Source organism: Pelophylax lessonae, assembly GCF_965119305.1.
Source record: "Pelophylax lessonae genome assembly, chromosome: 12".
Taxonomy (NCBI): Eukaryota; Metazoa; Chordata; class Amphibia; order Anura; family Ranidae; genus Pelophylax; species Pelophylax lessonae.
Window position 1 is genome coordinate 79,286,546 of NC_138779.1, and position 17,720 is coordinate 79,304,265.

Here is a 17,720-nt window from a genome sequence, read left to right on the forward strand (position 1 = left end):
TTGTACTAGGCCAAATTCCATGTTTGTGCAAATATAGGTGTTCCCCAAGTGAACAGTCATAAACAGGAACATTCCATTCCAGACATTATTGGTGCTTTATTACACTGCTCAAAAAAATTAAAGGAACACTTTGAAAACACATCAGATCTCAATGGGGAAACATATCATGCTGGATATCTATACTTATATGGACTGGATGATGTGTAAGGAACGAAAGGATGCCACATCGTTTGATGGAAATGAAAATGATCACCCTACAAAGGGCTGAATTCAAAAGCACCCCGAAAAAATGGATTTTTGTAAGATCTTACCGTAAAATCCTTTTCTCTTAAGCTCATTGACAGACGTAGTCTTCTTGATTCTCAAGAGCTGGGTTATGTTGTCTCCGCAGGAGTAGGACTAGGCAGAAAGACAAAACGTTCTGGCTCCACCCTAGGGGCAGTCCCTGAGGGTATATCCTCCCTCTCTCTGCTACAGGGAATCAGTTCTGTTCTAAAGCAGTAACAGAGAATTTAACCCAACCCAACTCAATGATAGAGGGGCGGGTACTACGTCTGTCAATGAGCTTAAGAGAAAAGGATTTTACGGTAAGATCTTACAAAAATCCATTTTTCTCTATCGCTCATTGACAGACGTAGTCTTCTTGATTCTCAAGAGCTGGGACATCCAGAAGCAGTGCCACAAAATGAGGGGTGGGATTGACAGAATCAAAATCCAATCTAGAAGGCCCAACCGGAGCCAACCAGAAGTATCAAAGGACTCATCGAAAAAACAGATGAGACCTACCCCACAAATCCTCGAGGTAGACCAACAGTCTCCTCAAACAGTGGCCTGCAGGAACCTTGCGGCCAGAAGAGGCATCTGACGATGCCATCACATAAACCTTATACAATATTGTAAAGGTATGAACCGACTACTAAAACAGTCGCCTTGAAAACCTGAACCACCTACGCCTGATGGCGGAAGGTCCAGGAAACTCAGCGCCCGAGTAGAATACGCCTTAACAGGGAACGGGGGATCCCGACCCTTAGATAAAATAAGCCTATACCACCATCTGTCTGATCCATCTAAAGATGGTCGCAGCAGAACAGGCAACCCCTTCTTAGGGCCATCCGTGATCACAAACAGTGAATCCGTCTTACAAATTGAATCCGTAGTATTCAAGTATATCCTGATCGCCCGAACTACATCCATGGAATGCCATGCAAATTCTCGAGGATGATTGGGCTAAGGACATAGGAAGGACAATACACTGTCCTTATTCAATGAAACTTTGAAACCACCTTAGAAGGAAGGATGGATTCGGATGAAGAACAACCTTATCCCTATGAACCACCAGATCTGGGGAACAACAGGATAATGCAGCCAGTTCTGACACCCTGCGTGCAGAAGTGATAGCCACCAAGAAGACCACCTTCTGGGATAAAGTAAGCAAGGGAATCTCCCTGATATTTTCAAAGGGAGGTGTCTGAAGAACCGACAGCACCAAATTAAGATCCCAGGATGGTAACGGCGCATGCACTGGCAGAGCCAGGTGTCGCACCCCCTGGATGAAATTCCGCACCAAGGAATGAGTAGTCAAAAGCTTCTGAAAGAAGATAGCAAATGCTGAAACCAGACCCTTGATAACACTCAAGGCCAGCTTCTGCTCAACTCCCTGTTGCAGAAAGCCAATATTCGGACTACCGAATAAAGATGTAGATGGAACCCAAGGGATTCACATCACACAATATAAGACTTCCATGTACGATGATAATCTTTCTGGAAGTCGCTTTCCTTGTTTTAACTAGAGTAGGAATAACTGAAGCTGACAATCCCTTGTCCTTCAGCACCTGGGTCTCAATAACCAGGCCGTTTAAAACCAGCGATCGTAAAGCAGGATGGAAGATCGGTCCCTGAGACAGTAGATCCTCCCTGAGAGGAAGTCTCCACGGGACGTCCGCCATCAGTCTGACCAAGTCGGCGTAACAAGCTCGACGAGGCCAGTCCGGAGCTGCCAGGATTATTGGAATTCCTTCCTCCTCTATCTTGCGAAGAAGTCTTGGCAGTAACCCAAGAGGAGGGAAGGCATACATTAGCTGGTATTGCCCCCACGGGGCGATCAGTGCGTCTGCGGTTTCTGCTAGAGGATCGCGGGAGCGAGCCACGAATCTCTGAACTTTCCTGTTGAATCGAGATGCCAACAGATCCATATCCGGGGTGCCCCATCGTAGGCACAACTGGTGGAAAACGTCTGGATGGAGGGACCATTCCCCCTGATCCAGAGTCTGACGGCTGAGATAATCTGCCTGCCAATTCTCCACCCCCGGAATGAACACCGCAGAGATTGCTGGAACAAATCGTTCCGCCCAGCGAAGAATGCAAGCCACTTCTTTGGCCGCTCGGACACTCTTGGTGCCCCCCTGGTGATTGACATAAGCCACGGCCGTGGCGTTGTCCGACTGGATCCGAACCGGGCTGCCCTGGAGCTGCTCGGTCCAGTGAATCAGACAAAGTCTGATCGCTCTCAGTTCCAATACATTTATCGGTAACCTGGATTCTTCCGGGGACCAAAGTCCCTGGACAGATAACTGACCGAGAATTCCTCCCCATCCGGATAGACTGGCATCCGTGGTCACTGTCGTCCAATATATTGGCAGAAATGACTTTCCCTGGCTGAGCATCGGAGACCGAAGCCACCAGACCAGAGACTCTCTGGTCTGTTTGCTCAATCGGATCTGATTGTCCAGGGATTCCGGATTCCGATTCCATCTGAGAGGAATCTCTTGCTGAAGAATTCGGGTATGGGACTGGGCAAATGGGACTGCTTCGAAGGAAGCCACCATCAACCCCAGACCCCTCATGCAAGTCCGAAGGGAAGACCAGCTGTTGGTGGACTGCTGATTGAATCTTTCGGAGTTTCCCTACCGGAAGAAAAACTCTTGTCCTGACTGTGTCTAGAATTAGACCCAGATATTCGAGCCTCTGGGTGGGAACCAGAAATGACTTTTGCTGGTTCACCAGCCACCCGAATTCCTGTAAAGAAATCATAGTAATTTCTATGTTTTGTAGCAAGGGCTGAGGAGACTCTGCATGAAGCAGAAGATCGTCTAGGTAACCTAGAATCGATATGCCTCTTTGGCGCAGAAGTGCCAAAATTGGGGCCAACACCTTCGTGAAGACCCGCGGAGCCGTGGCGAGACCGAAAGGTAACGCCACAAACTGATAGTGGTTCTCTTCTACGGAAAAACGTAGAAACCGCTGATGTCCTGCGAAAATGGGAATGTGAAGATATGCGTCCTAGATGTCTATGGACGCTAGGACATCCCCTGGATGCAGAAAGGCTCTTTCCTGGGTATTGTAAATAGGTTTGAATAAAAACCCCTGAAAGCGTTCTGTCCAAGGAACGTGGACTACCACTCCTTGTTGTAGTAAATCTGTGACTGCTCTCCACAGATCGTCTAAACGATCCGGGGATAGTCGGCTATTGGAAGGGAAGAATCGCGCCGGTGGGAGAGATCGAAACTCGATCTTGTACCCTGACCTTATGACTTCGCAAACCCATCTGTCCGGGATTCTGGAAAGCCATGGATCCGGGAACCGGCGAAGACGTCCCCCCACCCCAGTTATGGGTGGGGGGCGCACCTTCAGGCTTTGGACGGTTTATCTTCAGGTCTAGAGGGGGCGGGCTTTTGCTTGCCCGACCAACGACCGCTGACGCCTCCTGCAGGAGCTTTGGAGGACTTAATTTTTTCACCCGCGGGACGAAAAAAACCTCTTGTGAGCAGAAAAAGAAGGCCCTCGTCTTTGACGAGTTCCTTTACCTTTAAAATTTTGCGGTAAAAAGGTGCTCTTTCCACCCGTGAGATCCTTAATGATCTCATCTAAGTTGGCTCCAAATAGACGCTCTCCTAAAAAGGGGAAATTAGCCAATGCTTTTTTGGAACCTTGGTCGGCTAACCAACCTTTTAGCCACAGTGTACGCTTGAGAACCACCGCTGAGACAGATGCTCGCGCCAATAATGAAGTGGCGTCTAACGCCGCATCACACACAAACTGTAACCCCTGTATCATCTGTTCCAACAAATCTGATACCGCCTGAGGGACCTCTTCTAGGTCCCGGCGTAACCACTTGGTCCATACAGTTACAGCCTGCGAAACCAGACCAATAGCAATTATTGGTCTGAAAGCTGATCCAATCAAGGTAAACATGGTGCGAGACATAGCTTCTATCTTGCGATCCACTGGATCTTTAAAAGACGGAGCGTCTTCTAGAGGAATAACCGTGGCTTTATTCAATCTAGCAATTGGTGAATCCACCACAGGTGGTTCTGTCCATTTCTTAATGAGGGTTTCCTCAAACGGATAACGCCTGTTAATGCGTTTAGAAATAGTAGAAATGCGTTTTGGCAGACTCCATTCTTCTTTGATTGGATTGCCAAAACATTTAGGCAATGGAAAAACCTTCGCCACTAGATGCGTTTTTAGTCCCAAAAGGGATTTCAGTTTCAGCTATTTCTGACGGAATACCCTGTAATCTTAAGGTCTCTTGAACAGATACCATGAGTGCGTTTACCAACGCTTCCTCTCTGGCTATGGCTGATGCCGAAACATCCTCCTCACTGTCTGAAAAGACAGTACACGAGACACCAATACCAGATGAAGTACCTGCAACTGCAGAAATAGGCTCAGAGTCTGAATCCGAGGTTTCAGATAATAAGGGGTTAGGCGGGGGTCGCTTACTTGCGCCCTGTCCCTGACAAGCCACTTCCACCCGGGACATAAGCTTCCATAATAGCGGACAATGATTTAATCGTCAGTGGGGTGCTGGAGGATCCCGCAGACCCCTCGAGGGGATCCGGAGGAGATACATGAGTGGCAGGGTCCATGTTAATTCAGGACACCTTTGCCAGAAAACACAAAAAAACTTTTTTTTTTAATAAAAAATACCTCTTTTTTTTTTTTTTTTAATTTTTTTTTTTTTTTTTTTTTTTAATGTGTCTCCCCCTAGCGCAATAGCGCCCCTCAGAGTACCTGCTTCTCGATCCCACAGAGAGAGAGAGGGACCCCCAAGGCTCACCAACCGATGCAGTGAAGTTTCCAACCAACTGCAGTCAGCGTCTGTCTTTACAGACTGGAAGGAGCTGTTGCTTTTTCCCGGGTAGAAGGACGTGGCTCCGCCCCCTGTGTACGCCTTCCGGCGTTCCCAGCTCTCCACGAGGTAGCTGGGCTCATGAAACATGGCCGCCCCCATATAGGAGACATTAGACTCCAAAAACATGGCGGCCGGCGTGACCTGAGGACATGCATGTACCTGGTCTACGGCAAAATGGCGGCAGACCGCCGAAATCGTTTTTCCCAGCACATCCACCTGCATCTCTGCTGAGTGGCGATTGATAGATCTACAGGAGATACACTACAAATAAGGTAGGATTATACCTCCTATGTCTGCTGTAATACTACAGTCTGCTGGGTAGAGTGTTAGCTCTCAAACCAAGTCCACTTCCCACAAACACATACTGTATTTACAAGGGGGACTTTTAGTGTCAGATATATACTGACCATGTATGAAGGGGCCCATAATTCATACTGCCTCATAACGAGGAAAGAAAAAAGGGAACGTTTACTCACCATACCGAACCGACAGGCACCCTCTCTTCACAATACCCTCTCCACCGGGGTGGGGGTTTGTGGACCACTCCGGACGCCTCGACTCTCTGGTTCCTGGCGTCCAAGCGAGACTTTTAACTCGCAAGGTCAGTCCCTCCACTGGGACTCCGTCGCGGCCGACCCAGCGCGGAGCTCTGGTCTGCACGCGCTCGTAGGCAGAAACCAGGGTGACCACTGGATCTCAACATCCAGCCCGTCGCCCGGCCCCGCATACTTACTTGAATGTGTCGCGGCCGACCAAGCGCAATGCAATGGTCTGCGCGCGCTCGTAGGCCGGCTGGGGTGACCACTAGTGTCGCCCAGTCCGGCGTTTTTTGCTTGAAGATCTCACAGGAAAAACACTGGAGAAAAAACTACCTAAAAAATATTTCTTCTAAAGAAAAAATCTTGCCAGGACCAAAAAGATCCCAGCAAGGAGCTTAGGTCCTTACTCCTGACTAGACAGAAAAAAACTGATTCCCTGTAGCAGAGAGAGGGAGGATATACCCTCAGGGACTGCCCCTAGGGTGGAGCCAGAACGTTTTGTCTTTCTGCCTAGTCCTACTCCTGCGGAGACAACATAACCCAGCTCTTGAGAATCAAGAAGACTACGTCTGTCAATGAGCGATAGAGAAATAAAAGTGAAAAAACGATGCCCCAGGCTAGTCCATTTTGCTGAAATTTCATTGAAGCAACTCAAAATGGTACTCAGTAGTTTATATGGCTCCCACGTGCTTGTATGCATGCCTGACAATGTCAGGGAATGCTCCTAATGAGATGACTGATGGTGTCCTTGGGCATTTCCTCCCAGATCTTGACCAGGGCATCACTAAACTCCTGAACAGACTGAGGTGCAACCTGGTGGGGTTGGGGGAACCGAAACATAATGTCCCAAAGGTGTTCCATTGGATTTAGGCCAGATGAGAGTGGGGACTGCATACTCTCACCAAGAGGCTGGGCATTGTCGTGCAGCAGGAGGAACCCAGGACTCACTGCACCAGTGTAGGGTCTGACAATGGGTCCAAGGATTTCATCCCGATATGCCTGTAGAGGTCTGTGCATCCCTCCATATGCCTCCCTAGACCATCAAAGGCCCACCACTAAACCGGTCATGCTGAAAGAATTTACAGGCAGCATAACATTCTCCACTGCTTCTCCCGACCCTTTCATGTCTGTCACATGTGCTCAGGGTGAACCTGCACTCATCTGTGAAATGCCACAGGGCACCAGTGGTGGACCTGCTAATTCTGGTGTTCAATGGCAAATGCCAATCAAACTCCATGGTGACAGGCAGTGAGCACAGGGCCCACTAGAGGATGTTGGGCCCTCAGGCCACCCTCATGAAGTCTGTTTCTGATTGTTTTGTCAGAGACATCCACACGAGTGGTCTGCTAGAGGTAATTTTTTAGGGCTTTGGCAGTGCTCATCCTGTTCCCCCTTGCACAAAGGAGCATGTACTGGTCCTGCTGATGGGTTAAGGACCTTCTACCGCTCTGTTCAGCTCTCCTAGAGTAACTGTCTGTCTCCTGGAATCTCCTCCATGCTCTTGAGACAATGGCACGTATTGATGTGCCATCCAGGAGGAGTTGGACTGCCTGTGCAACCTCTACAGGGAGCAGGTATCGCCTCATGCTACCATTAGTGACACCGACCCTAGCCAAATGCAAAGCTAGTGAAACAGTCAGAAAAAATGAATAGGGAAAAAAGATTTCAGTGGCCTCCATCTATAAAATAATTTCTGTTTTGGGGGTTGTCTCATTGTTGCCCATCTAGTGCACCTGTTAATTTAATTAACCCCAAACCAGCTAAAACTGATTAACAGCCCCTCTGCTATTTAACTGACAATCAATATCCCAGGAGTTTAATTGACTTGATGCTATACTCTGACTAAAAAATGTCCCATTTTTGAGCAGTGTATACGAATACAGCCAATCCATATTAGGGGATTTTGTCTCCCACATCTTCAGGTCAATTGGTGGTAATTTGGGTGTATGTCATTGAACTACCTGGGAGACCGTACCTGAGTATTTTGGCTGTAGCGAATGACGGATGTTACTCCAGTGCGGCAAAAAACATTTTTGTGGCACTGGAGTAATACCAAACATTCGTTACTACCATGGCACCCTGCACTCATTGTATAACAATACAGAAAGTGGCACTGGTATCAGCACTGCTGTCTGTATCATTGAGGACTGTACCATAGAAAAATAGACTAAGAGGAAGATGTCCCCATAAAACTGTCACCGGCCTGAACATTTCAAGAAAATGGGAGTACAAAAACAAAGTAGCATAACATGCTACTTGGCAGACCTTTGGGGTAGAGGGGGTCAGAGCCTGGAGTTAAGCCTTAACCTTTTCTGATGGTGTTTGCTTTGGCTGACATATACTCTGACTTTTCTGATATGCAGATCAGCAACATCAGAGCATAATTGCTGCTTTGTATCGACCGCTCAAAGTATCCAAGCCAGGGCATCAGCATGACAGCCAGGCAACCAGCATTGGGAGAATGTCAAGTTTGCTATAGCCTCCATGTTTTCTTTGGAAAGGGTTTTTTTTTTTTTTTAATTAGGCTTGCAGTTCCTAAAATATCAAATTAGAATGATAGTTAAACTACACCGGCAATTTTAATGTAATCTTACAGAGTCATCTTACCACTTACTGGCAATAACTTAATTTGCAACTCATTGAAAACAACATGCTGTAAGTGACGTGATTATCACAAGTGGTTAAATTGCTCACTGGTATGAGATTTAAATTGGTCATCTCGTTTAGCCATTACAGGTAATTACTTTTTGGGAATTTTTTATGAAGACACCCTTAAAGGCAAAGCATAGTGCATTTTTAGTGAGCACATGTTAATATTCCAGTGTTTAGCCTACCCCTTCATGAGCACATCATTGAAGATTAGACCAAATTTAGCAGCATCAGTATGTGTCCGTTATTTGCATCCATTTGCCTTCTTAAGGCCTTGTTTACAATGGTGCTTGGATGGTGGTTAAAATGTAGGGCTGAGCCGAGTCTTACAGTCCCCTAATAGATCCCTTTTATTGCTACAAAGACAGTGGAGAGGGAGTACATATGCCACGGCCACAATGCTTTGCATTGTAACAAGGCAACAATGTTCCCCGCGTCATGCTCTGAAAGCAGTACCACCAGCTGAACACAACCCAATCAACTGAAAGGGGACCCCCAGCAAATGCCCTGCAGACACATGCAATGATTGCAGTTGTGGCACACTAGTGTGGGGCTTAAGGGATACAACGCCTATTCACTGCCTGTCAAATGATCTCTGAACAGCAATCTGAAAATGGATTACTTTTCAAAAAGCAATGCTAGTATAAAAAGAGCATGTATACATTTTTTATGGTTTTAACAACGTATAAGGATTTTTTTTTTTGGAAAAGCACAACCACTGTATTGCGTTGAAAAGAAGAGACTACATTAAATATGCAGAGATTAATGCAAATCTTTGACATTTCTTTTAAAAAGGCTATACGTTACCTTTAACCCTTACCCTAAATGTATACTATAATGAGGCATTTAGCAACATGACCACACTTCTCAATTCACTTTGTAAGCTAACAGACCTGGTCAAACAAAGACCCCCTTCTCTTCCTCAACAAGTCTGTATGGGGACATTTATACCAGGATTGACAACTGGTTTGGTAAGGTAGAAAGTGCATTTCTACTAGGAAATAAAGGTATATGTAGGTATTTACTGGAAAAATATTACAGTATATACTCGAGTATAAGTCAACCCGAATATAAGCCGAGACCCCTAGTTTTACCACAAAAAAGTGGGAAAACTTATTGACTCGAGTATAAGCCTAGGGTGGGAAATGCAGCAGCTACTGGACGCAACTGGACCACCACGAGACACAAAACAGGGGCTGTGGGCATGGTACAGGAGATGGCGCAGGTCATAGTACAGGCATTGCTCAGGTCCTGGTAAGGGCATGGCACAGGTCATAGTACAGGCATGGCACAGGTCATAGTACATGCATGCCACAGGTTATGGTACAGGAGATGGTATAGGCATGGCACAGGTGATGGTATAGGCATGGCACAGTAGGTACAGGCATGGCACAGTAGGTACAGGCATGGCACAAGAGATGCAGTGCTGTGACATGGTGCATGAGAATGTCCTGTGCCATGCCCGCAGCACTGCATGAGGAAATGCAGGGGCTGTGGAGGAGTCTCACTTACCTGTCGGTGAGGCGTCTTCGATTTAAAAATTGTGCCACCCGGTGCCAATACGTCACCGCAAATGCGCCGCCGATGCTCGGAAAGACACGTCGAGCGGCGCCATTTTTAAAAAGACACTGAAGCCAGTGACTCGAGTATAAGCCGGGGGGGGGGGGGGCATTTTCAGCACGAAAAAACATGCGGAAAAACTCGGCTTATACTCGAGTATATACGGTATTTAAAATCCATTTTCGCTTTTAAAGAAGTATAGGCATTTATTTGGATAGAGTAAGGGAGGGTTATAACCCCAGTTCATGGTGTTTTTCTTTTTTTTGCCATCTGTGTCCCATTGGGGAGATTTCCCTTCACTTCTTGTCCCATAGCCAAAAAAGGAAGTGAGAGGAAATCCCTGCAAAATTAAGGGAATATCTTGGGGCCCCCAAGTCATTAGAACTGGTGTCCCCATTGGAAGATTTCCCCTCTATTACTTTTCGATGAACCACCCAAACTTTGGGATTTTCTTTCACTTTCAATGATAATGGTAAACAGGACAAATTAATAAAGTTAATCTCCCTAGTGTGGGGTGGACCAGATTACTAGAAAAACTGAATAGGTGTTCTAATCCCTCTCCGTGCTAATCAAAACTAAAAGCTTTGCCTTTAGGTATACAGTACTTTGAGGACCTTGAAGAGAAAACAAACAAGTTGTCACACTTCCATTGAGCTTTACCAATGTTATCTCTCAGATTTATGGTATACATAACATTTGTGAAAAGAGAATCGGCAAAGTTTGAGTTAGCCAAGGTAACCAATATAAAACCGATAACTTCAACTTACCAGCAAATCAATGGTCAGCTACTGGAGGCTTTAAACATTTGAGAAGTGTGTAAAAGAGACCCCTAGTTAATAAACAGTATTATATGTTCAGCCAACTTTACACACCTATCCACATCACATTTCACACCCAACAAGCATGCCCCTTAATATTCTTATGCACAAAAGGATATTGGTCACGAGTCCTTTGACGTTTAGAAAGACTGTCTTCATCACTAATCCCTGCCATTAAGTACTTGAGACCCGTTATCCACGTCCGCGCTTCTTCGCCACTCGAGGACACCAGATCCAGAGACTCCATGTGATCCCCATAGTAGATACTGAAGCAGCAATTTGGGTCAAAAGTTCCATCAGAATATCTCTGGAAAATCTCAGACTGTTTCCCTTCACACACCTCCTGAATGGAATCAATCGAGACTATGGGGAAAAGCAAAGACAAATATAACGTTTAAGTAGACATGAGCAATTAAAAACAGACTTGATGTGTAAATATAATAAAATAAAAAAAACTAAGTTTCTCAGCTAGGGGCTGATTATTGACCAGGTAAAGTTACCACAGTTATTCTTAATCTGGCTATTGTGCACCAATCGAATGTCTGTTCTTAGGGAAAAGGAAATTGGACAGATAGGAAAACCTTACCCAATTGTTACCCAACCCAATTGTTACCTAAAGGGAATTTGTCTTATGTTACAGATCAATTCTAGTGTAATGCGATTAACCACAGCTACGTTTACCGTAACATGCATAAATCACAAGCTGCACAAACATATCAAGTCAATGTTGTTCCCATAGAGGTAGAAGTGTGACTGTTTGCACAGAGTGACGACATGGAAAAAACTGTCTGGAGCAGGTCAAATGCAGGTAAACTACACCTGCAATGAACAATCCCAGAAGAAAACTATTTGCACACTGAAGCCCATCAAAACTGAGCTTGGGGTGAGCGAGGATCAATAACATTCCAAGGTGGATCTCCTAGTTCTAAAACTACGGAGGGAATTCCAGCAAGGGCATAGGCCTGTCCCTATGGAAGGGTCAAGACTACGTCCCTACAAGAAGAAAAGGGGGTTTGAATGTGCCTCTACAAACAGTCAAAGTATGCACATGTTCTTGTAACATAGCAACGGTACACAACTGTTATTTTTTTTAAAAAATTCATAAATCTTTATTAATACATAATAAAAACAAAAAGTATATCACTCTAATAGATAGAACATTCAATACATGGTGTCAGGATTAGTATAAATACAGATAGAAAATGCTGGAGCTACGCGTTTCGCATTATGCGCTTCCTCAGGGTCCAGCAAAGGAAAGTATGTAAACAGAGATTCAATCTTTAATAATCTAAAGGTACATAAAACAGTTATTAGATTTGTGAATATACACATATGTCTCATAACATTTTTATTATTCTCAGTTTGTTATTTGCAGCTATCAATTGTATGTTACTTATACTCATATCTTAACCTTGAACACATCAGTTTTACTCTAATTATTTAACAATTATATAAGTAGATCAAAAGATAGATTTTCCATAAATATAGCTGGTTAATATATTAGTTCCTATATTATAGATTCCTTTAGATAAAAAGGAGGGAGAGAAAAACCATTTCTGTTTAACAAATTCTTTTATGCTTTGCTTGTCAGAAGGACAAGAAAACTAAATCCCACACACTGAACAGAAGGGGTAGAAAGGGGTGGGAAAGAGGAAAAAGAGAAAAGGGATAAATATGAGAGAACAATGATCGAAAAGAGGGGGGGGGGAAGGGGGGAAAATACTGTGGAGTGTGAATTACCACGTAGCCCACAGGGGGGGCAGTGATAAGGATAGGCTAGTTCACCCGAGTATAGTGGCTCAGGGGACAGTCCATCCATAGAGAAGGCATGGAGGAGACCAGAGAAGATAAATGGCATATATGAAGAGGTATATTCACTTTATTATAAACTAAAAAAAATTGACATACTAAGGCATTAAATTGTCTTACCCCAATTTAGACGTCACAGTGAATAGAGTTGAATATACTTGTTTAATTTAAAATCATGTTGTATGAAAGGGGGAGCCAGAAGCCCCTAAAATCAGCAGGAAGAAAAAAATGAATTTATATGTATGTATGGTTACTCCTTATTAGATTATTTTAATAAGGGTGATAGTGATTTGTAAGAATAGGTACTTACCAGGGACTCATTCTCTAAAATTTATGTGTTAGGTGGTGTAAGCGTCAAGCAAAACGTGTATCTATTTAAGTAAAGAGGGGGTTAGACATTGGAATCCCCTACAAAGGTGTGCACCAATATTAAGTGAGAGCGGGTTAAATAGAAAGTCCCCTTTGAAACTTGGGGATTAGTGTGGTGCTGGAAGTATAAAAACTAAGTATGAAAGAGTCACTGGATGCTTTAGACAAATTGGATCCAGCCCCGAATCTGAAAAGATATATAAAGATAATGGACCGTTGGTAAATTGCTGAGCCTGACAAAGAGGAAAAGTGAGGAGCTGAGTCTATAAATAGAACACTTACCATCTGAAGCAATTCAGAAAACCCACGGGGAGTATGACACTCAGCCTAGGCAGCCTGTAAGTGTGAGCTCACTAAGCTGTCCGGTATATATACTAACCACTTTGTATCTGGTCTCCTCCTCCTCCCGGTCTCACGCCCCCCACATCCGCCCGCCATAGCGTCCACGTGTAGACGCCGCGGGAGGATGTTCCCGCATATCGGAAGTGAGCATCACTTCCGGTTCCGGGACCGGAAGTGACGATCTGCCATAACGTAATCCACCAATCGGACAAATAAAAGCCAATAGAAGCTGATTAACACTATCAAAGATGGCAACATTATACGTGCATAGAAAGTAGGAAAACATCCCAACCTTCAATATAGCATGTATGGAAAATCTCTGAATATAACTATTTATTCCCTATTTGAATCAATTCAAACCTGCATTTAAACCATATAAGAGGAGAGATTATCCATAAACGTACCAGCAAAACAGTTTTACTTAGAAATGACATTTAGCAAATCTGCTTATATGGTCTGGTCATGTGGAGCAGTGAATAATTACGATTTGTAAGAAAAAGAAAGAAAAAAAAAAAAAAAAAAAAAAAAAAGGGAATATATAATTTGGCAGCCGATATGTAGGACAATGGACCACGCGGTAAACAGACCCACAGTAATGGAAACAAAGGGGGGGGGGGGGGAAAGGATAAGGGGGGGAAAAAAAAAAAAAAGGATATTTTTTTCTTTTAAAAATTATTTTTGTTTAACTTAAAAGTTATATAAAACAGTAAATACAAATGGGTTAGTCTCTTCAATCTCATATTGGAGAGTCTAAGAGGGTATTAGTCTGCCAAAAATGGGGCAAAGTTCAGATGTTCATTCAGTCCTGGGAGGGTGCAGGCATTTAAAGAGAAAATCCAACGTGCTTCCCTTTGTAGAATTAAGTTGTCAAAAGGTCCCCCTCTGGGTCCAGGATGGATCCTATCTAGGGCGAAAAATTTGAATTTTGGACATTTGTATCTATGCGTTTGAGCTATGTGTCTTGCTATGGGACTTTCTAAGTCTCCACCCCTTATATATGATACATGGTCCTTGATTCTCTCCCAGAAATGTCGTTTGGTTTTGCCCACATAAAAAGCGGGACATTCACATTTCCAAATATAGACAATACCTATAGTTTGGCATGTCACAAAATGTTTGAGAACAAATGGGCGTCCATTTGGCAACGTTTGTTGAGGCTTACTAGCAATAAATTTACAATAACCACATAGTCCACAAGGGAAAGTGCCTTGGGGTAGTTTGATACAGGGGTCTGCCCTTTTTTCTCTCTGATAGTGGCTGGCAGTCACCATATCTCGAATAGATTTATTTCTCCTAAAAATCACACTCGGTCTAGTATCCACAAAGTTACTGAGGATTTTATCCTCTGCCAGGAGATGCCAATGTTTGGCTATAATACTTTTTAGTTGGTTGGATTGAGAACAATATCTCGTGATCATTTTAGTTGAGTTTTGAGAGTTTTGACATTCTCCTTGAAAAAGGAGAAGGTCTCTAGGGCTGTCTTTTGCTTTTTTGTATGCTTTTTTAGTGCTTTTCCTACTATATCCCCTCTGTAGGAATCTTTTTTGTAATTCTAAAGCTTCTTTTTCAAATTCAGTCTCTTCCGAACAGTTTCTACGAATCCTATAATACTGTCCTATTGGTATTCCTTGAATTACATGTCTTGGGTGACTACTATCTGCATGTAGTAACGCATTTGTTGCAGTTGGTTTTCTATAGAGTGTGGTTGAAAGTGTATTATCCATGTTTCTATAGATCTCGAGATCTAAAAAAGGAATCCTAGATCTATCAAAGACATAGGTGAAATGCAAGTTGAAGTCATTTACATTTAGGATGTCTATGAATTCCTTTAGGGTGTCGAGAGGACCCGACCATAGGATGAATATATCGTCGATATATCTTTTCCAGATCTCTATATATGCCAGATATACTGATATAGATTCCTGGGCAAAGAGCCATCGTTCCCACCCCCCCAGGTACAGGTTGGCATAAGATGGGGCACATTTAGTCCCCATCGCCACCCCCTGTACCTGGAGGTAGTGGGAACCATCAAACACAAACACGTTATGTGTCAAGATAAAAAATAATAAGTCAGAAACAAACTTATTTAACCTTCTATGGTCAAGTCCTCTCTCATCCAAAAAGGATTCAATAACTTCCACACCTCGAGAGTGTGGAATATTTGAGTATAGGGACTCAACATCTATAGATACCAGATAGGTCTCCTCTTCGATCTGTATATTTTCAATCGTTAGTAGCATATGCATAGTATCTTTTAGATACGAGGGTAGCGACTCTACATGTGGGCGTAGGTATGCATCTACATATGAACTAGCATTCTGTGTAAGACTATTGATGCCCGAGACTATGGGACGGCCGGGGGGATTGGTATGATTTTTATGCATTTTTGGAAGTGCATAAAATGTGGGCGTTGTGGGTTCTTTAATAATCAAAAATTCCATCAAATCCTTGGTTATAATTCCCCACTGATGGTATTGATCTAGGAGTTTTAGAAATTCTCTTTGATTTTTAAGTAACTGTAAACTGCTTACTCTTGAATACCAGGCTCTATTATCAAGAATATTGTTGCACATTTCTGTGTATTGTACTTGATTTAGAATGACAACATTTCCGCCTTTGTCCGCAGACTTAATCACAATATCTTTGCGTTCTTGTAAGTTACGTAGAGCCTGGTATTCAGTTTCGGACAAGTTATTAGAGTTTTTTCGTATGTTCATTTGTTTAATATCCTTTGTTACCATATGGATAAAAAGATCAACTTTAGGATTGGTTTGACTCGGGAAACGTTTAGACTTTTTTTTAAAAGTTTGTACTGATTGTTGTGTTGTTCCTACCGAGGTCGAGGGTGGGCAGGGTCCGGGTGTAATCAATAGTTATATTCAGAGATTTTCCATACATGCTATATTGAAGGTTGGGATGTTTTCCTACTTTCTATGCACGTATAATGTTGCCATCTTTGATAGTGTTAATCAGCTTCTATTGGCTTTTATTTGTCCGATTGGTGGATTACGTTATGGCAGATCGTCACTTCCGGTCCCGGAACCGGAAGTGATGCTCACTTCCGATATGCGGGAACATCCTCCCGCGGCGTCTACACGTGGACGCTATGGCGGGCGGATGTGGGGGGCGTGAGACCGGGAGGAGGAGGAGACCAGATACAAAGTGGTTAGTATATATACCGGACAGCTTAGTGAGCTCACACTTACAGGCTGCCTAGGCTGAGTGTCATACTCCCCGTGGGTTTTCTGAATTGCTTCAGATGGTAAGTGTTCTATTTATAGACTCAGCTCCTCACTTTTCCTCTTTGTCAGGCTCAGCAATTTACCAACGGTCCATTATCTTTATATATCTTTTCAGATTCGGGGCTGGATCCAATTTGTCTAAAGCATCCAGTGACTCTTTCATACTTAGTTTTTATACTTCCAGCACCACACTAATCCCCAAGTTTCAAAGGGGACTTTCTATTTAACCCGCTCTCACTTAATATTGGTGCACACCTTTGTAGGGGATTCCAATGTCTAACCCCCTCTTTACTTAAATAGATACACGTTTTGCTTGACGCTTACACCACCTAACACATAAATTTTAGAGAATGAGTCCCTGGTAAGTACCTATTCTTACAAATCACTATCACCCTTATTAAAATAATCTAATAAGGAGTAACCATACATACATATAAATTCATTTTTTTCTTCCTGCTGATTTTAGGGGCTTCTGGCTCCCCCTTTCATACAACATGATTTTAAATTAAACAAGTATATTCAACTCTATTCACTGTGACGTCTAAATTGGGGTAAGACAATTTAATGCCTTAGTATGTCAATTTTTTTTAGTTTATAATAAAGTGAATATACCTCTTCATATATGCCATTTATCTTCTCTGGTCTCCTCCATGCCTTCTCTATGGATGGACTGTCCCCTGAGCCACTATACTCGGGTGAACTAGCCTATCCTTATCACTGCCCCCCCTGTGGGCTACGTGGTAATTCACACTCCACAGTATTTTCCCCCCTTCCCCCCCCCTCTTTTCGATCATTGTTCTCTCATATTTATCCCTTTTCTCTTTTTCCTCTTTCCCACCCCTTTCTACCCCTTCTGTTCAGTGTGTGGGATTTAGTTTTCTTGTCCTTCTGACAAGCAAAGCATAAAAGAATTTGTTAAACAGAAATGGTTTTTCTCTCCCTCCTTTTTATCTAAAGGAATCTATAATATAGGAACTAATAAATTAACCAGCTATATTTATGGAAAATCTATCTTTTGATCTACTTATATAATTGTTAAATAATTAGAGTAAAACTGATGTGTTCAAGGTTAAGATATGAGTATAAGTAACATACAATTGATAGCTGCAAATAACAAACTGAGAATAATAAAAATGTTATGAGACATATGTGTATATTCACAAATCTAATAACTGTTTTATGTACCTTTAGATTATTAAAGATTGAATCTCTGTTTACATACTTTCCTTTGCTGGACCCTGAGGAAGCGCATAATGCG

At 43.3% G+C, this 17,720-nt stretch overlaps 1 protein-coding gene across 5 annotated transcripts in view; it reads right to left on the bottom strand.

Moving 5' to 3' along the window:
- PLCH2 (phospholipase C eta 2) overlaps window positions 1-17,720 on the bottom strand; it is a 1,017,756-nt gene that overhangs the window by 288,043 nt on the left and 711,993 nt on the right. For all 5 annotated transcript variants that reach the window (XM_082273768.1, XM_082273764.1, XM_082273765.1 and 2 more), the window contains one exon: window positions 10,810-11,063. In XM_082273768.1, the coding sequence (XP_082129894.1) occupies window positions 10,810-11,063 (254 nt within the window). The remainder of the gene's footprint in view (window positions 1-10,809; window positions 11,064-17,720) is intronic.